Source organism: Armigeres subalbatus, chromosome 2 (assembly GCF_024139115.2).
Source record: "Armigeres subalbatus isolate Guangzhou_Male chromosome 2, GZ_Asu_2, whole genome shotgun sequence".
NCBI classification, from domain to species: Eukaryota; Metazoa; Arthropoda; class Insecta; order Diptera; family Culicidae; genus Armigeres; species Armigeres subalbatus.
In genome coordinates this window covers 214,623,579-214,644,388 of record NC_085140.1, presented here as the reverse complement: position 1 = coordinate 214,644,388, position 20,810 = coordinate 214,623,579, and the positions used below count along the sequence as shown (strand labels likewise).

The following is a 20,810-nucleotide window of genomic DNA, read 5'->3' as shown; positions in this document are numbered from 1 at the left end:
TGTACCAATCTAGGGGGTGAGTGGTGGTTAACTCTTGATAGAATTTTATATGATACTTATGAATAACACACTTGTCACATATTAACCTACATAAACTTTCAACTTACCATCTTCATGAGTAGTACAAAAAAAGGAAGTGGTCCGAACGCCATCACCGACCTTCGTGAAAGCCAGCACCCAGAAAGTGTAGTTGGTGAACTTTTTCAAGTTCTCCAAAGTCATGTATTGGTTGTTGGTTTTTGTAACATATGGTTCTTTCTCTGGAATCAAATCTTATGAATCTACTTTCTTATAATAAAACATCAATTCATATCTACCAAAAAGATCTTCTATTTCGATGTAGGACACTTTGTAGCCCCGAATCTTCCCGTTCTGTCCCTCTGCTGCCGGTGGAGACCACGTAATGTAGATGGACGTTGAGCTCAGGACATCGCACTTTGGGCTGTCGGGAGGAGTCGAAGGCACATCCTCCAGTGTGCCAATCGATATCTCCTTGCTGGGAGGTCCACTTCCTTGGCTGGTGTAGGCTTGAACCACGATGTTGTACTGCGTGCACTTGTTCAGGTTTGTGAGAGTCGTTTCACCTCCAAAGTGCGTTCTTACTTCAACGGTTTTAAAATTATAGCCTTGTGTTGGTTTCATTTCCTTATCGTTAGGGCCGGATGCTTCCTGGTACCCCACGTAGTAACCCAGCAGATTACCATTCCATTGCTCTCGATCAGGAGCTTCCCACGAGAGAAATATTTCGGTGGAACTTTTCGATTCACCCTTGATGTTCAACGGTGGACCGGAAGGCACTTCTTCTAAAGTTGTTACTTGGATCACTTCCGAATATTCAGAAGCGCCCAGTTTGTTCTCGGCAGATATTCGTATATGATATGCTTTCGCTGGTTTGAGATTTTGTAACGTAATGACGGTTTGCGTCCCTGCTACTGTAATGTGTTCGGCCGATTGCCACAATTCTGTTGTGAGCTTATATTCAACGTTGTACTTCTCGATGGGGCTGTTTCCTGCGAATGGTTGACTCCAGGACAGTTGGAGTGTTCTCGATTGCTGTGAATTTATCCGCAGGTTCTTGGGAGGCTCGGGAACCTCTTGGATAACCAACTGGATTGACATTTCGTCGTGTCCAAATGCGTTCGTTGCATGGCAAACGTACACTCCCGTGTCCTGGCGATAGGTATGAGATATGCCCAGCTCCGATACCATACCGTCATCCAGTACTTGCTCCCGGATGTTATACCGGTTGTCCAGTGATTCGTCGATGTGTTGCTGTGAGTTCTGTAGTTTCCATTTGATATCGATGGGGTTATCGCCTTGTACGTTGCATTGGATATGGATTTGTTTGTTGCGTGGGGATGTGATTTGCTTACTTTTCGTATTAAAATGGGCAGGTACTGAAATAATCGAAAAATAGAACAGTTAAATGTTTTAATAGTTATTTAAATAAGCTTGGTCATGATTATCAATAAAATCTCGTGCTTTGGATCATGAGGGCATAACTGTATTGATCAATTTCTCTTCGTCTTAGTCGGATAGTCTTAGTTCTATCGAGGCACTCCGGTCGATGAAACCTGTTAAGCACGCATCTTACTTTCTTACAAACATAAGAGAGCAGATGCGTGATTTGGTCGAAAGATCATCCCATCTCATTGCCTAATCTATGTCAATGAGAAGGCGAACACGCTAGCAAAGGTGGGCGCACAGGAAGGTGAACTTTATGCTAGACAAATCTCGAATAACGAGTTTTTCCCATTAATCCGTCAGAGTACTCTTCAAAATTGGTCACACAATGAACTTGGACGGTGGCTATTTTCCATAGTTCCTAAAGTTTCTGCGCGAGCGTGGTTCAGAGGTGCGGACTTAAGCCGAGGCTTCATTCGCACGATGTCAAGGCTTATGTCCAATCACTATTCACAAAACGCACATTTCTATAGAATAAATCTGGCCGATAGCAGCCTATGTAGGTGTGGCGCCGGTTACGATGACATCGATCACGTAGTTTGGTATTGCATGGAAAATGACGCGTCAAGAGTGCAACTATTGGATACCCTTGTGGCCCGAGGTAAACAACCCTACAGGGAAGTAAGAGCTGTTTTGGGGGATCACGATGTGGTTTATTTGCAGGCCATCTATGCCTTTCTTTGCTCATCTGACATTAAAGTCTAATACCCCTATTTTTTTTCTTTCCCAGTTTTTTTCTTGTCTTTGTTTTATTGTTCCGTGTACCACGAAGCTATGGCCATCCGGAAGATGCTCCCTGATGAACTGAATCATACGAACCATAATTCGAGCACGATGCTACGCCACACCAGTCACGACGTCAATAACCCGGATGTGGAGCTGAAATAACCTAAACCTAAATCCCTACCCCGTCCGTCCTGAATAAAGTAATCTCTAACCTTGAGTCACCACGAGTTTTTTGGTCTTTGTCCCTTCCCAACTAACTGTTAATGAGAAGATGATATACACATTGTATTGATATCCTACTTAAGAATTGCGGCTCCGCAAAGTGTCACACACGACTGAGCCTTCCAAATAAATGAAATGGTTAAAAAAGTGTAAACAGCCCATAAACTAATCTGGGGTCAACCGGGAGAAATGAGGTTAGTATAGATTTATTTCAGAGTGTACCTTTCTTGTTTTTGGCCAAGACACCAATTTTATCACCGATCATTCTCAAACGCAATAGTGATGAATTAGGCTCCCCCACCTTTCGAATGAGAATTGTTGCAAGAAAATCGGTTGGTGCAGCCAGCTTGCTCGTGGCCTTTCACAAAGTCGCTAGCGCCGCTATCCGGTTCTCTGTTGAATATTATTTTCGTTATTCTTTCTTTCGACATTTTCACTAAGTGACCAGCCTACTGAAATCAGCCGTATTATATACTATTCGCATTTTTTTCTTTAAACAAAGACAGGAACACCGTCTTCGACCAAAGGTAGTACAGACTGAACACTTAACACCTAGCATGAGCCAACGGACAGGACACATAACACTCAATGGAGAATTTTCCGATCACGAGAAGTTTCTTCCTCACCTGGGCGGGAATCGAACCCACACTCCATAGCATATGTGGCTAGACGATTGATGTCGCTAAGCCACGAAGCCAACACAACAAACAGTTCGTGATGCATACGTCTGTGCTCAATTTTCATACAATTTTCTGGTTTTCTTCGATTAATGTACGCAGCACTTTTCCCTCAAAAACTCCGAAAGAAATGCCTGAGATATTGCTAAATCAAATCCGGGGCAAACACCTTAATTGTGAGTTTTTTTTTTTGATCCTGCAGAAACATCGTACAAAGTAGGTCAACGTTCAGAAACATAATTAGCCACAAAATAGGAAAAGTCAAGAAGTTTCCAATCTTCACATTGTTGCGTTTAAAAGTTATTACAATTCGAAAGTGCGATTCGGGTCATATTTACCCTAACACGGAAGGTCAATAACACAAAATTTGGCGCAAAATCAAGAACGTCTTAGCCAATAATCCTTTGAAGCCTCCATATGGAAAAAAATAAAAAAGGCGAGGTGCACAGCGGGCAAGGTGGATCGATCAGGTGGATTTGCGGACCCTCCGCAGATTGCGTGGTTGCCGAAGTGCTGCCATGGACCGAGTTGAATGGAGAAGACTTTTATCTATTGCACAGGCCACTCCGGCCTTCTTCTTCTTCTTCTTATTGGCATTACATCCCCACACTGGGACAGAGCCGCCTCGCAGATTCGTGTTCATTGAGCACTGCCACAGTTATTAACTGCGAGGTTTCTAAGCCAGGTTACCATTTTTGCATTTGTATATGGTCGGGGTTCTGCCAAAACGCACCAAGCGGCTTTTTATCTGACTTGTGATATTTTGATCGTAACAGGAAAACGGAAATCATTTCATATTAATTAATCCACACATTCATAGTAGGATATCCTTAGTTATGAGGTAGAGGGATATCCAATACGATTTTTGATCAAACAAATCTGCTAAGCGAAAACTTTTGTTGGCGCTTGGTGCGATTTGACAGAACCCTGGCCATATCATGAGGCTAGCACGATAATACTTTTATGCCCAGGGAAGTCGAGACAGTTTCCAATCCGAAAATTGCCTAGACCGGCACCGGGAATCGAACCCAGCCACCCTCAGCATGGTCTTGCTTTGTAGCCGCGCATCTTACCGCACGGCTAAGGAGGGCCCCACTCCGGCCTTAGTCTGGTAATAAATAAATAAAAGGAAAAATAAAACTTATTTTGTCTTTATTGCAACTCGAGGCTAACTCACTTCTTGGTTTGGTGGACACATGCTTAAAAAAGGCGCAGAGAACTCTACGACCTCCAATACTGCTTATGATCGCATATCAGTCCCATCGTTGCTGGATTTCCTATTCATATGGGATAAATATGTGGTCATTGGCAGCATAAGTACAACTGGAGGTATTGGGATTGTTAGTGCGAATGGTATAACAGTAGAGTCGGAATCGTTCTGGTAGAATGTGAAGCACTGAAATAACTGAGATAGAAATACAAAGTAGTACAAACCGGGATTGAACCCATGACCTGCTGCTTATAAGGCAGAAGGGATAGCCCCTAAACCATCGAGCTCGTCATGGAAATACACAATAAAGAATAAACTCGTTTTGACTTCCTCGTACATCAAAGTTGTAAAGAAAGGTTATATGCAGCTATGGGAAAACTCACTCACTCACACGAACCACGCAGATTTAAAATCCCTATCCATCAGCGAACACACGATTGCAAAATGAATGCTACTCAACCCAACAGCGAACCAACAAACGATTCATACCTACTGAGTGCCTCCCCAGCAGGAATAAGTGAAACCAAAGATAGTGCGAAAAGAAATCGAGAAATGAGGATAAACCGATGTGTATGCAGCAGAAAACAGTGAGTTGGACTCAGAAGGTTGATTCAATTTAGTTTAGACTCAATGATTCGCGGCCCGAACCTTTCTGCCGAATCCTCACTCACCACTTAATCGCGATTTCATTCATTTACGAACCGAATGTAAACAAATACTCGGCTGTGCATCATTTGCTATCTGTGGGAAAGATTCGGTGATGAATTTTGTCTGTTTGTTTTTGGCACGGTTCGTTACTAACTGAATCCAAACAGTAGACAATCGAAATCGAAAATATTGGAAGGGCTCGTGTACGTATGTCTAATTTGCGATTGTGTGTAGAGATGAGTGAAAGATTAGCGCTAAATGAACCGATTTTTCCCATACCTGGTTATATGATCACTCCAAAAACGAGTTTTGATTAGGAGGCCCCGAGACTTATAGTGTTATATACCAATCGACTCAGCTCGACGAACTGAGTTGATGTCTGTATGTGTGTATGTGTACACATTTTGTAGACACTTTTTGGAACTTAGCATTACTCGTTCTACTCGCAACAACTTGCATTCGACGGTGAATGCAATAATTGTTGCTTTTTTTATGAAAATGTTTACAACATATGATGACTGATATGTTGGATTATTGATACACTTCACAAATATTTAGGATGAAATCATAGTTTTTGTAGGGGACGCATACCCGGGCAGAATAACAAAACATGAGATGGACATAATTGATATAAGAGTTAAAAAAAAAAGGCAACAATATCAAAAATTGGTATGTGCAAAAAATTAGTTTATCGTCTGATCTTTAACTCTTATATCAATCATGTCCATATCTCATTTTGCTATCTTATCAACATTTGATATTATTGAGCTATTTTCGACTACTCGTGTATTGACCACATTTTCTCTTCGTGCGAAGAATTGATTTGGAAAATAGATTGCGGGTGTTGGGAATATCGAGATCAGTATAAGCTAAGTTGCAGAGGCCGAAGGGATTGAAGAAAGTATTAGTTTAGCGTACTAAAGGTCGTGGGTTCGAACCGACCGAAGAAAAAGATGATTCTTTCCTCTTGTCGTTCACGAATGACCAGAATCTCTTGGGACTAGCACGAAAGCTAGCTTCCGTTTGTTTCACGTACCCATTGTACAAGCAATGGTTATAGTTACTGTAGGGCTGGCTAGCAACGTTGAATAGTTGTTTGTAATAAGTTGATCGTGAATTACTGTATTTTCGGAGATCGCTGAGCTGATCGTTCTCGCTTTAGCGTTCGTAAATGAGAGTTTGTGGCGGTCTGCGAGCTGGTGCAACATGGAAAATTGCCTCTTCTACCGTGTTACAGAAGTAATATACGGCGTCGTTGATATGACTGGATGTTCTAATAACTTGCCCATCGATTTCCGAAAGCGCACTGTAGTCTGTTCGGCGAGAATCCAATGAATAGTTTTCGAGAGACTGTTCAAACACTATATAGGCGAAGGCAAACTTATTGACAAAGTTAAGGCGTCAAGATCAACCAACGACTCAAGCGGCAAGGAAACAGTTGAGCTCGGCAAAGCATAGTCGTTCACTAATACGAGATCCAGTAATCGATCGTTGCGATTCAAGTAGGTATTGATTTGGAAAAACCTGTGCAAGTTGAATCCGTCAAGAAGTGCATAGTAGGCTGCGGGCATATGCGATAGCATTGGATTGATACAAGATGTACCTTTGTTGGGAAAATACCAATGAAGACCCCCTTGATTATAGTCACCGAACAAAAAAGCAGGAGACTGGAAATCTATTCGAGATGAGATGGATCTCAGCGATTCAATGTTCGAGTTGATAATCGTGCAAATGTTCTTTCGGTCGGGAGACAGGTGAACTACACCGACACTTAGTTTTTTTTTGAGGAATTTCAACAACAACCCACAGCTGCTCGAGCGTTTCAGAAATGCCAAATGTCTTAGAAATGCATGAAACGTCGAGATCTGGTGATACCCCGGAAGATTTTTTTTTTCAAAACAAACAGACTTTTGACGTAGGACTACGTTTGTGTTTTCTATATTGGGGTACACTTTACGATTGCGAAAATCGGGGACCGTCACGAAAATATGATAGACTTTAAACTTTAATATCTAAGCCGTTTCTCGATGGATTTTCAATTTTTTGGGCCATCCGATCAAGAATGAGTCAAAGCTTCTTTGTATTTATTTGAAAATACTGATTTTTAACTATTTATTATCGATAAATTATGAAAAGTTTAGAAATAGGTAAACTAACCAACCACGTACATGCATCACTAGCACAGACATCAAAAATCAATTACTTGCGGCTTTGGATCTAATCCTCAGTTTGAACAAGATTTTACGCATAGCAGACGCATCAAAGCGATCGTAGCGGAGCGGACACAGCATCACGGAGGCGCTAATAACATTTTCAAAGAAAATCCATCACATTGGTGGTGGTGCTCGATGTGTTGCTGCAGATCATTCAACCTCAACGAACCAATATGAAAAAAAGGTTGACCATAAAAATAGCACTGTGGCGATCCCGCACCGCCAGTGCCGATGCTGAAAATTTATTACAAATTGTGGTGTCAGTTAGTTGGAACATTGGGAAAAGGACCAGGACCAACATTTTATGAAAAGAAAGAGTTAATTGCGAAAATGGACTGTTTCGGTGGATCGGGTCTGGCGTGGTAGTTTGGTTGCTGTTAGTGATTCCATCCATTAAAATTCACTACATCATCTCCCTCCGACGCGCTATCAAATTCGCTATTAACGATTGAGTTTTGCACTTTGAAGAAAGTTTATTTCGGATAGTCGGATCAATCTTCTTTTGTATAAAATCAATGAAGACGCCACCTCAGTGGAAACTATCTACAGCAACCACCCATCGTTGAACGTCGCTCGGACAGACAGATGCCGAAAGATAATGTTTTGTAATATGAAGAAACTTCGTCTTGAGTCAAATTTCTGTTGGCATTCCTCGCAACAATACGCATCTGAGATAAACAACATCTTGCGAGAAAATTCCATAGGATTCTTAGAATTTGTCATCCTCCGAACGGTCCGTTGTCTGCGGAATCCCGATCAAAATGGCTCGCGCGCGTCGATAACCAGCTTTCTTATATCTAATGAAGTAATTCCATTAGTCCCGCCCCTTCATTAATCGTTAAGAGTGCACATTATATTTACACCTATATCAGACGACAAAGGGGCGGAGCTAAGTGGAATTCTAACCCTAACGTTTCGACAAGCATTGGGTTGCAGTTAGTTATTGAAAAGGTGCATTGGGGACACAAAATTGATCCTTCTCAGGACCAGCATCTTCTGAACAGAAAGGGTTGATTGCAAAATGGACTGTTTCGGTGTGCGTTTGGCGTGATAGTTCGGTTGCTGTGAGCAATTCCATTCATTCGAACAAATTTGTTGCGTTGTCACTCACCGACGCGCGATTATGATTCTTCTATCGAAGGGTAACTTTCTGTCAACGCCAAATTAATAATTTTGGACTTTGATGAACATTCTTGCATCCCTGATTAAACTACTCTTGTGTAAAATAATGGTACTGTAAAGAACCGATATTTTTCCAATAATGGAGCTTTTCAATCCTCAACTACAACAAAACATAATCAAAATCTTGTGAGGAAATTCCATTTGACTGCTACTGACGCCATCCATTTGAACAAACTCATTGCATCATCTCCCTCCGACGCGCGCTTGTGGTTGTGCTATTAAAGGGCAACTTTCTGTCGTCGCCAAACGATGGTAACCTGGAAAAAAAATGATATCATTTCTAATGACTAACGAAACAAAACCAAAGAATCTTGCCAAAAAATTTCACTTTCCGTCAACGACGGCCAAATCGATGAAGACGCCACCTTAGTAAAAAATGTCGTTTAGCTGCCTTAGTTTTTCAAATGGCGCATTATTAAAAACACCAGATCACGACGTTTCATGCATTTCTCAGACATCTGGCCTAAAAAAATCGATTCAAAAATTTTACCATACCGTACTCCGCTTGGAAAATGTTTCGTGTTTCAAAACAGTCAAACTTGGACCGCTTTGGTCAAACACTTAACGATGTCCGATTGAGCTGAAATTTTGCATTGGGACTTTATTCGAGGAGATAAAACTAACGTTTTTGAAATTCGATGGTCAAATTTTTCCCATACATTCCATTGGCACCCTACTTTTTATTAATGTTCATGTCTGGAGGTCAATATGGGGAAAACAGTAAATAAACTAACTGACCCAAATCAAATAAGTTTAAAGCACTCTTAAAGCAGTTTAAAGTTCTAATATTTCCAAATTGTTCAGAAGTTCAGATCAGTTGATCTGCCAAATTAGCCATGCCTGATTACCGAAAGTAACTCAGCATTGTCCATGTACAGCCCTTGCGTATGATTTACAATTTCAATTAGTTCAATGCAGAGGTTTTTTTTTATAGCGAAAAAACTGCATACATTAATAACAATAGCCATCTTTTTAAAAATCCCGTAAATCAACTTTTCCAGACCAATTACGATAAAGTTTTTCCTAATACAAGTTGCCAATAATTTTATAAAATTATCAGATGTGATGAAATTTGTCCAACAAGTTCAGTTACACTAAATCACAAATGTACCATGCGTCTCCATATGACCATAGGTATGCTTTGCTTATACTTCCCACAAAACCGCAATTTTTTTTTGTTAATTTTCTAAATTGTCTGGAAATCGTCCCCATAAATTCAATTCAAATTTTCTTACCACATATAGAATAGAATAGGTTGAACGTACTTGCATATAGGATAGTAATATCTATTTAACTGTCCTGAGGTTAGCTGAAGAAGATTAAATTCTTCGAACGATTCACAGGCTTTTTTTTCTTTATTAAAGTGATTATTTTTCACAGGCTTTTTATACGTTCATCAAAAATATTACAAATAAGCGATCGTGGGTAGTATATAAAGATATAGCACATTCTTAATATCCATACGTAGCCTGGCGGATGGATGGAAACGATATGCGGAGGTTTTACGCAACTGTCAATGGCGCGCGGCAAAAGACTGCGCTAGTGCCCGCCATGAGTAATGACCGAGAGGGGAGTTTGCTGACAGACAGGACTATGGTGGCAGCCAGGTGGAAGGAGCACTTTGAAGAGTGTGCCACAGGGGCACAGACTAGAGTGTGTTAATTGCAGAGGGATCACCTTTCTGAACTCGGCGTACAAAATCCTGTCGCGTATCCTGTTTAACAGACTGTGACCGCTTGAGGAGTCCTTCGTCGTCGAATACCAGGCAGGTTTTCGTGACGGCCGATCAACGACGGATCATATGTTTACCCTGCGGATGATCCTTCATATATTCCGGGAGTACAACTTGCAGATTCACCATCTGTTCATTGATTTCAAAGCAGCGTACGATTCAGTGAAGAGAAATGAGCTGTGGCAGATAATGTCCGAACATGGTTTTCGGGCGAAACTGATTAGACTGATACGTGCAACGCTGGATGGCTCGAAATCACGTATTCGGATTGCAGACGAAGTGTCAACCTCGTTTGTGACCTTAGACGGATTGAAGCAGGGTGATGCAAATTTATTGTTCAACATTGCACTCGAGGGCGCTATTAGGAGATCTGACGTGCAGAAGAACGGCACTATCATCACACGGTTGCATATGCTCCTGGGTTTTGCAGACGACATCGACCTTATTGGAATCGATCGCACAGCAGTAGTAGAGGCTTTTGTCCCACTGAAGAGGGAAAAGGCGATGATAGGCTTAACCATTAACTCTACCAAGACAAAGTACATGGGGGCAGGTAGAGATAGGGGAAGACCTAGTGGTGTTGGTGCTGAAGAAGTTTTTGATAGGGATGTGTTTGAAGTTGTTGAAGAATTTGTGTACCTTGGAACGCTTGTGAAATGTGACAATGACGTTTCATGTGAAGTAAAAAGACATACTGCTGCTGCGAATAGGGCCTTTCACGGGTTACGTAACCAGCTTAGGTCCCGCAACATGCAAACGGAAACGAAATTTGCTTTATACAAAACTCTGATTCTACCAGTAGGGACATGAAGCATGGACACACTGGTGGAGACAGAGGTGGGGCACCACACGATGCAATCACACCATTGTTCTCATAGGCTATTGTTCTTGCACCAAGTGGTGACCCACCAAATAACAATAGCTGGCGAGGCCAGTGCATGGACATTAAAAGAGGTAGACCGGAGAGCAGCAGAGAACCAGACGACGGAGACGAACACGCTGCCTGCACGCGGTGGAATCGAACCTGGGGATCTTGAACGTTCGGGGAAACATGAGGAACATCGTCCAAGACCGACAAAAAGACAAAAAAAAAACAAACATTAATATACAAAATTCTTCATACTGTTATTACAATAACAAACGCGTTACAATTTATCATTTTTTTGGGGTAAAAATACCTGAGCATGTTATGCCTAAAGAATTTTGCAAATAGATTTCAGGTTTTATTTTTTTTAATTTTATCTCTTATTCACACCAAGTTCATACCAACTGATGTTGTCAAGGTCGTCGCTATATAACGGCAAGCTCATGTTTTCTTTTAAAGATGCGATGGAAAATTCCTCATATTTTTCTCTAAAAAACAAACACAATTTTATTCTTACCATTAACTTTGAGAAAAATAACTTTGCTGACTCCGGTTCCGATGGAGTTTTTCGCTTCACACAAAAAATGCCCCTGTGATTCTTTGGTGATTTTTCGAAATTCCAGCGTTCCATTTGCGTGCAACGATACGTTCGGTTCGTATAAAAAATCCTTATATTCTCCCGGGGTGCTGCCGATGGCTTTCTTCCACGCGATTGTCGGTTTTGGGTGGCCGCCAGCTTGGCAGTGCAAAGCAATGTCCTGACCCGCTTGAGCGCTGGAATCCTTGGGCTCCAGGATCCACTTCGGTGGTACGTTCACCGTCACAGGCACGGTGAAGCTTTCGCTTCCTGCCACATTACTGGCAATGCAAGTATAATTCCCCGAATATTCGGACGTGATATGTTCAACTACTAGACTGGCAGAGTATTCATCGAGCCGCCGTATTACTTCGTTTCCGGTACCAATAATTGGTTTCCCATTGCGTTCCCAACGAAATGTTACCGGAAGGTCTCCTTCCAGTATTTGGCACGATATGGCAGCCCGCATCCCTTCCCTCAACATGTTCGTCATGGACTGAATGGGCATTATCTTTGGAGGCACTATTACTTGTATCTCGACATTCCGCCGGGCCGTTTGTTTCTGTTTGTTCTGCGCCATACACGTGTAGGTCCCGGCGTCTTCCGTCCGCTGCAATTGTTCGATTATTAGCGTTCCGTTGTTGTACGCTCGCTGGCGACGATTAATGGGCAGTGTTTGACCGTCACGTTCCCAGTGTATTTTATCGATTGGATATCCCGCTACGGGACATTTCACCACCAAATCGCTACCGGACACGCCGGTTATTTTAGGCATCTCACGTATGTATGGTAGCCCGTAGACGTTCACCTTGGCGCTGTGAGAGACCCTGATTGGGATGAAGCAAGATAAAGCTTTGATTAATTTCAATTCCGGGCAGTGACAAATAGTTGGGTAAAGGCAATAGGAAGCATCGTGAATGATTGATATGTACACAGGAACTCGATATCCGAAATCAGTTTAAATAAACAAAAATTTTTCTGTTATAAAGAATTTGTGAATGATTTCAAAATAAGATGAAAATGAAGCAGATCCCCTAGTTTATGAATGGTGATGTTGGTGAAACAAAAAGAAGGTTCACCAGATTCTCTCCTGACTCTATTAAATGTACTAACCTTCCTATGCTATTCTGAGCCACACAAGTGTACTCGCCACCATCCTCTTCCTTTACGTTAGAAATATTTACATGGCTGATTACGTCGTCGTGTATTGTTACATATTGGCCAACTACGAAGCGGGAGTTATCCGGTATCTAAGGAGCGGAAATAAGAATATACAAATTGTAATGAGAATAAGGTGCTTATCGTCGGCATCGTCATTTGTCGGGCCAACCCAACCGAACCAAACCGTTCGCTTTCCGAGTTGCTGTACATTTGCACTATGATTCAAGAGGGAGCAAAATAATAATGGTAACATTGCCACTAGTGAATTGCGAAATACACTCAGATGAATAAATCTACTGCAGTCCTACGGAAAAGCGAAAGAGGAAGGATAAGAGAATTATCTTACCGGAAAACCATCCAGCTTCCAGGTAAATTGCGGTGGAGGATTTCCAGTCCCAACGCACTTTAACGAAACAGTCGGACCTGGCTGCAGAGTTTGCTCCGAAAACCAATAAAGTAGCTCCGGTGTCGCATCTGAAAAAAATAGCACAAAAAGAAATCTGTACGGATTCGGTTAAGAGTGGTTTGTGGGGCATTATATTTTCTCATTTATTTTTCCCATTTGGTAGGATTTCTTGCAATGATTAACTTCAACACAATACAAGCAACTGGTAACAAGAGCTATCATAATTGAAAATTAAGGACGATCCATTAGGTACGTCACGTAAAAATAGATATTTTCAAAACCTCGTCACCTCTTTGCGTCATTCTTTGCATGGATCGTCTCACTTAATGAAGCTCACCTTGCTTAATCAAACTATACTCATACCAACATGTTGAAGGCATTCTTACCTCCTAGTTGTAGTTCGGCTGTACTCTGAATTTGCTCCCACTCGTTGGACACAAAACACTGATACATGCCCTGGTCTTCCTTCTGAACATTTTTGATCACGATTCGCGGCGTGTCGGTATAGATTTCTATCCGACTGTCACGTACGATTGGCTTTCCGTTGTGCATCCACAGCACTTCGTGAGCGGGAAACCCCGAGATTATGCACTGGAATTGTGCATCCTTACTAACATCTACGGTTTGTACTTGCGGCTGCAGGTGTGCTGATAATGGTGCGGTAACGGTCAACGTCACCTGGATTGTCTCCTCGCCGGCCGTGTTGTTCACCCAGCAGAGGTACTTCCCGCTGTCCTCCAGACGGGCTTTAGCTATTTTGAGTAGCCCCGCCGAAACTATGCTAATCCGCTCGTTCAACTGCAGCGGGATAATCTGGTCCTTAACCTCCTTGAACCAGCGATACGTTGGCACCGGGTGGCCTTGGGCCACGCAAGGCAGCGTCACGTGGGCATTCACAACCACGTGCTTGAGTGAATGTTTCTCTACATTAATTCTAGGTTGTACTAGTCCTTTCGGCTCAGTCACTATCACTCTACCTGGATATGTCGAAAGTTGTATTTCTTCTGAAAATGAGAAATAAAATAGAAACATTTTTATAATTAAAGTTGAAGCGTATAACGGAAAAAAATATATTAAATGTGTGTAGATTCTGGACAATAGCAATAGAAACATAAGATACAAGCTTAGTCAAGAACGAGGTTGCCTTTTATTAAAATTATAAGCATTGCACATAGCAACGCACATAAACAGGGACTTCTACATAAGGCTGAATCACATAAGGCTGAAAAAGTAGAATCTTACATAAGGCTGAAATAACAAAAGGCTGAACTATGCGGACACAAACGGATATAAACTTTTTGCGACTCCTTGTTTTCTTTCAATTTTGATCCAGATTTTTTTACCCTACTTCCTTGTTTATTTGTCTTCTTCCATCATCCCACTACCCTCTTCAATCTTTCTTCTTTCTCCCTTCTTCTTTCTTATTTATTCCAATAATTTGATCATATCTCATACTCCGTAATGGTGCCCTTATTGTTATGAAGACTACCCAGGTAACCAGTAAGCATTATATAAAGCATTTAAGTGGCATTATATGCGCCTTTACTGCAATACATTAAATCCCAATAAGCCCTGTAGTCGCCTTTAATGCTATTTTAATGCACATTTTGGCCCAATATATGGCTGCTTAAATTCTCAATCCTACTTTATCGATAAAGTAGAAATTTCGCTGAGTAGCATTTATTCAGCATCCGAAATGCTGAATAGGGTAAAGTGCCCAATAGTGGACCCCCAACCAATAGTGGACCCTCCAGCCGTTTTTGTATTATTACAGCACAATGTAAATATTTTGCTATGAAATTCCATCGGGAGAACCTACCTTACAGTCCTATGATTTGATTACATGCATTGGAAATGTTATGGAAAGTAAAATTAGATGATTTTTTACAATTTTATAAAAAATAAACACAAGAGTGTCCATTATAGGAATATTTTGGGGGGTCCACAATAGGGAAGAAGAACGTCCCGAAACGAAACATGAAAATCAAATGAAGTGTCGACTATAGGGAAGCAATTTCCTATTATGGACCTCCAGGGGGTCTACTATAGGGCGAATTCAGTCAGACTTTAAAATGTTAATTTCAACGAATAACGTCGTGTATTTGAGTGTTTTATGTATGTATCGTGAAGAGGAGATGCAGAACTTGTTATTAGATATCAAGCAGAATTATTATGTTGGAAATTTCTACTCTTTTGGACAGGAAGACCGAAATTTCGCTACTAGGGGGTCCACTATTGGGCATTTTACCCTAAATGCTTAATTTTAAAACCAAGAAAAAGGTTTTTTTTATTGGCATTTTTTTGTTTTCTAATTGTCTTACATTTTATATGTATCGTTATTGTTATATTTTCATAATTGAAATGGATCATATTTTTACTTTCTTCGAGCGGGATTCGAAACTCATGGTCTTGCCACCCGACGCTGTAGTTGTCATCGCCCTTACCAGCTGGCCCATAAGAGAGAGAGATGGTAGTGGGAATAATTTTGCCCAACATAAACATTACGCCCCTCATACCCAGTTGCAATGGAACAGCTACAGTAGTGCTGCTTTAATGCATCCATCGAAAATAGTGCAGAGGAATAATAAAATGTAGCCAAACTATGTAATTAAAGATAGGGGTAGGTTAACGACAAGTACTCCTGTCAATGGTCGGAATGGAAAAAAAAATTTTGCGCGTACCGATTTCTATTCTCAAATGTTAGTTCATTGGACAAGTAGTCCCCGCTTTGTGATTCCATATTGGAAAACGTTTGACGTATGGACACTACAGGCCTTAAAGTGGCACTAATGTAGCAGTTCCATTGCACTTAACGAAAAACAACATTGTGCATTCAAAATGCTATTATAAGGCTATGCCTCACATGATTGCTTTGAGAATGCTTATTTAGAACAGCCAGGTTTTCGAAATGCTTATTTACAGCAAGGAGCATATGCAATGCCAGTATAATGCTACTATAGTGCTTACTTTAATGCTTATTGGTTACCTGGGTAGTACTAGAAAAAGGATTCACTTCTGAAGAAAGAATTTTTTTTCAGAATGTGTGGGGAATGGGATGTACTAGTTGTTCATAACAGGTACAGCAAAACTTCACAAGGACGCCCTTATTCGTACTAATTACTCAGGGAATAGAAGGTCGAGAAGAGCCACCGTTGCTAACTAAAGCGTGAACCGGATACCTGGGACTCTCACAATATCCGCGGCAATAGCAGCAAACGATGCCCCGTACGTATTTAGTGTTTAATTTCAAATATTTACTTTTATATAGCAACGAAAGATCGGGGGGTCCCGTAGCGTAGTTGGCTACACGTTCGCCTTACAAGCGAATGGTCATGGGTTCGATTCCCAGCCCCTCCACCAAACCCTCGTCAGTCGCCGGATCCGCAGCCCATACGGTGGCGTTTGGGGTACGCGCCTTACCGTCACGGCTGCCTGATGACGACTGACACTTTGACACTCTTCTCGGAGGCATTCCTCCAACGTTACCCGGATAAATGGCAACCGAACAATACAACGATCAATGGATACACGACATGGACAAACGGACACAATGGACTCACGACGAGATGGACTGGCACCGACAACAATAATGGTAATGGAAATCTAAAATATATTCTGTGTGGATTCTGTACAGCAGAATGCCACAGTAGATCTCGGCAAAGTAGCGGTTAAGGTGATTATACAATCAAGCCATGTGGTGAATTTCACCAAAAAAATTTACCACACTGTTTTCTACTCCTATTATCAAGTCAAGTCCAAGTTCAAATCTAATGTGTTAATTTTCGTACAATGCTGAAATTAAAGTCGATTGTTTAGCATAAGTAAGCAAACGCTCTACGGAGGTTTCATCCCCATGGGCGTTGTGGTTCTCTCGATTCGTGCTCTTGAAAAATCACTAGAAAAAGCACGTGGTTTCCAAGATGGCCGATTTGTGGCTTTGTTGTATAACCACCTTAAGTAACACAGAGTACCTAATAAATAAAGAAGGGAATACAAAAAATAGCAACGAAAGAGAGGAAGGAAAAAAATAAAGATTGCTCAATAGTTGAGTCAAAATCGCTTTAGTTTTGGACAGAACTCAAGTGCGCTTAGCTTTTAATAGGATTAATTTCAAAATATCAATAAAAGGAGAAAACTATAATATAGAATTGGGCAAAAAAAAAACCAATAAAATCTGAAAAACAGATTTGGACTAAAACGTTATTAAACATAGAGGCCTGACGTATTGAATATGAAAGAAATTAATAACAAAGATCAGTAGAAAAAATGACTGCGAAAGTCGGCTTGAGTATGAGGTATCGTAGCCATTCAGTAAAAAAGTGGAGAAAAAGGATCAATTGAGAACCAAATATTAGACCAAGGATACGACAGTTAAAAGGCACAGTTAAAAAAGATAGCAATAGAGAATTTAAAATAATATTGGATTGATCTCACCAGGAAATATTGCTGAAGAAGGAGCGCCATCGCTTGGTTTAAAGGCAGCAGTTTTGATGACTACAATTCAATCTTGAACACATTCCACCTTGATCATCAGTCAGCAACAGATCCGTGCTGAATTGGGATGGCAGCAGCTTTCTCAATGTCCGATTTCGGTGGTATAGATCCGACAGTAGGCAGAAGGCAAAGAAATATATACACGCTGGCCTTTTGGATGCGGTGAGCTCGAGGACCACATCTTCGCGATGTATCGAATTGTGGACGTTGCAGTTTTTTTTCGAGATTTCACTTTTCACAAATACGACATATATTAAATTTAAATTTAGGTGGAGAGCCAAAAAAATTATAAAAAAATGACGGATATTTTTTTTTTTGCATCCTTTCCGCTCAACACCTACTTAGATTCTCCTCTGGAGATGATATCATTTATTCTTTCTTCTTCCCTGATCTTTCTTTTTCCCTACTTATTTTTCTTCCTCCTTTGTTCCATTTTTTCTTATATCTTCCTTTTCTTTCATTTTCCGTTTTTTTCTGATTTCTTCTTGCTTTTTCCTTTATTCTTTCTTCTTTTTTCTTCCTTATTCCTTTTTCTTCTTCTTCTTATTGACATTACATCCCCACACTGGGACTCTAAGCAAAACTGTGCACACCATGCTGCATCGTGTAAGCATCGAAAAGGCAGCCCCTTCAACGCGAGGTAGGTAGTGCAACCCTGGTAAAGTAGCCTGCCGAAGATTCTACAGTTACAAAAAAAGGCAAAAAGATTAATTCAACGGCAACAGACCCGGCAACGAATAAAGGACAATGATTGGAAAGTCGGATCTTAGAATGTGAGAACTTTGAACGAACCCGCACGTGTTGAGCTCCCGGCTCGTGAGCTGCAGAAGGTCGGCATGAGTGTAGCAGCAACCCAGGAAATACGGTGGCCCAGAATTGGAGAACGTGAATTCCGGGTGGTGGATCCCATAGCGAACACTTCATTCAACTACCACATCTACTATAGCGGGGGTGACAGAGCAGAACGAGGAGTTGGCTTCATGGTGATCGGGAAGCAGATGAAGCGTGTTATCCGGTGGAAGCCGATAAGCGACCGCATTTGCGTGTTGAGAATGAAGGGCAAATTCTTCAACTATAGCCTGATCAGCATCTATGCCCCAATGAACGATACGCCTGATAACGCAGAGGATGAGTTCTATGAGATCCTTGATAAGGCCTACGAAGAGTGCCCAACACACGATATTAAGATTGTCATCGAGGATGCAAATGCTCAGATCGGAAGAGAAAGTTTCTTTCGCCCTGTCATTGGTACGGAAAGCCTTCATTCCCCTACCAACGATAATGGCCTGCGACTTGTGTCCTTTGCTAGTGGGATGGCAATCAGCAGTACCTACTTCGCACGTAATAATATCCGCAAATACACCTGGAAATATCCGAGTGGAGACATTTGCTCACAGATAGACCACGTGCTGATCGGCGAACGATATTTCTGGGATGTTATAGATGTAAGGGCTGTCAGAAAGCCGAACATTGACTCGGATCACTATCTTGTAGTTGCAAAAATTCGGGCGCGACTTTCCAGCGTCACGAATTCACGAAACAACAGAACGATGCGATATCCAACGCTTGTTAGTTGAAGGAGTTGCTGAACACCACCAGTACCACCAGAAGCTGGACGAGCGGATAGTAGATGCCACCGGATCTGGCGACGTCAACAGATTGTGGAAAAATATCCACGAAGCTGTGACTATAACATCGCAGGAAGTGTTAAGCATTGCACAGTGACGCCAATGAAATGGTTGGTTTGATGAGGAGTGCCAGCGAGTGACGGACGAGAAAAATGTTGCTAGGAGTCGTACCCGTTCCAACAGAGAGCGGTACAATGTAGCAAGGCCGGAACAGAAACGAATCCACCACAGAAAAAAAGGCAACACGAAGAGTGAAGATAGCTGAAGCGCAGGAGAACATGGATAGAAACGATACGCGGAAGTTTTACGCAACGGCCAACAGCGCGGGGCATAAGACTGCACCAGTACCCGCCATGTGCAATGACCGAGAGGAGAATTTGCTGACAGACAAAACTATGGTGGCAGCCAGGTGGAAGAAGCGCTTCGAAGATTGGTTGTACGTTGGAAATGAAGGTGTATTAAGGAGCAGGATGGAGATAGTCGGCGACGGTCAAGCTGTGGAACCACCAACGCTTGACGAGGTAAAGAAGGCTCTAAACGAGCTGAAAAACAGTAAAGCTGCTGAGAAGGATGAGATTCCGGTCGAGCTTCTCAAACACGGAAGTGGCCTCATATGTTCAATAAGAAAGCGCACATACTAGAGTGTGCCAATTACAATGAATCACCCTTCTGAACTCGGTGTACGAAATTCTGTCGCGTATCGTGTCTGAAACCGCTTGAGGAGTCCTTCGTCGGCGAATACCAGGCAGGTTTTCGTGACGGATCAGATGCTTAGCATGCGAATAATCCTTGATTAATTCTGGGAGTACAATTTGCAGACTCACCATCTGCTCATTGATTTCAAAGCAGCGAACGTTTCAGTGAAAAGAAATGAGCTGTGACAGATAATGACCGAACATGGTTATCCGGCGAAACTTATTAGACTGATACGTGCAACGCTGGATGGTTCGAAGTCAAGTATTCGGATTGCAGGCGAAGTTTCAACCTCGTTTGTAACCTTCTTCTTCTTATTGGCATTACATCCCCACCCTGGGACAGAGCCGCCTCGCAGCTTAGTGTTCATTGAGCACTATATCATGAGGCTAACACGATGATACTTTTATGCCGAGACAATTTCCAATCCGAAAATTGCCTAGACCGGCACCGGGATTCAAACCCAGTCACCCTCAGCATGGTCTTGCTTTGTAGCCGAGCGTCTTACCGCACGGCTAAGGAGGGCCCCTGTAATCGTAGACACATTCAAGCAGGGTGCTGCACTTTCGAATTTGTTTTTCAATATTGCACTCGAAGGCGCTATTAGGAGATCTGGGGTGCAGAGGAATTACTCTGTCGCATATGCTCCTGGGCAGATCGTAGAGCAGTAGTGGAGACTTTTGTCCCACTGAAGATGGAGACGGCGAGGATAGGCTTAACCATTAGCTCAACCAAGACAAAGTACATGGTGGTAGGTAGAGATAGAGGAAGACCTTGTGGTGTTGGTGCTGAGGTAGTGCTGGATGGGGATGTGTTTGAAGTTGTTGAAGTATTTGTTTACCTTGGAACGCTTGTCACATGTGACAATGATTTTCCCGTAATTCTTTTTATTTTCACGGAAAATTCTTCTGA

At 41.9% G+C, this 20,810-nt stretch overlaps 1 protein-coding gene across 1 annotated transcript in view; it reads right to left on the bottom strand.

The window, feature by feature from the left end:
• The window catches only part of LOC134211618 (cell adhesion molecule Dscam2), a 401,827-nt gene that overhangs the window by 44,824 nt on the left and 336,193 nt on the right, over positions 1 to 20,810 (bottom strand). The window contains exons 8-13 of the mRNA XM_062688681.1: positions 13,470 to 14,087; positions 13,024 to 13,151; positions 12,630 to 12,766; positions 11,457 to 12,343; positions 318 to 1,397; positions 108 to 260 (exon numbers count right to left, since the gene is read on the bottom strand). Of these exons, the coding sequence (XP_062544665.1) occupies positions 108 to 260; positions 318 to 1,397; positions 11,457 to 12,343; positions 12,630 to 12,766; positions 13,024 to 13,151; positions 13,470 to 14,087 (3,003 nt within the window). The remainder of the gene's footprint in view (positions 1 to 107; positions 261 to 317; positions 1,398 to 11,456; positions 12,344 to 12,629; positions 12,767 to 13,023; positions 13,152 to 13,469; positions 14,088 to 20,810) is intronic.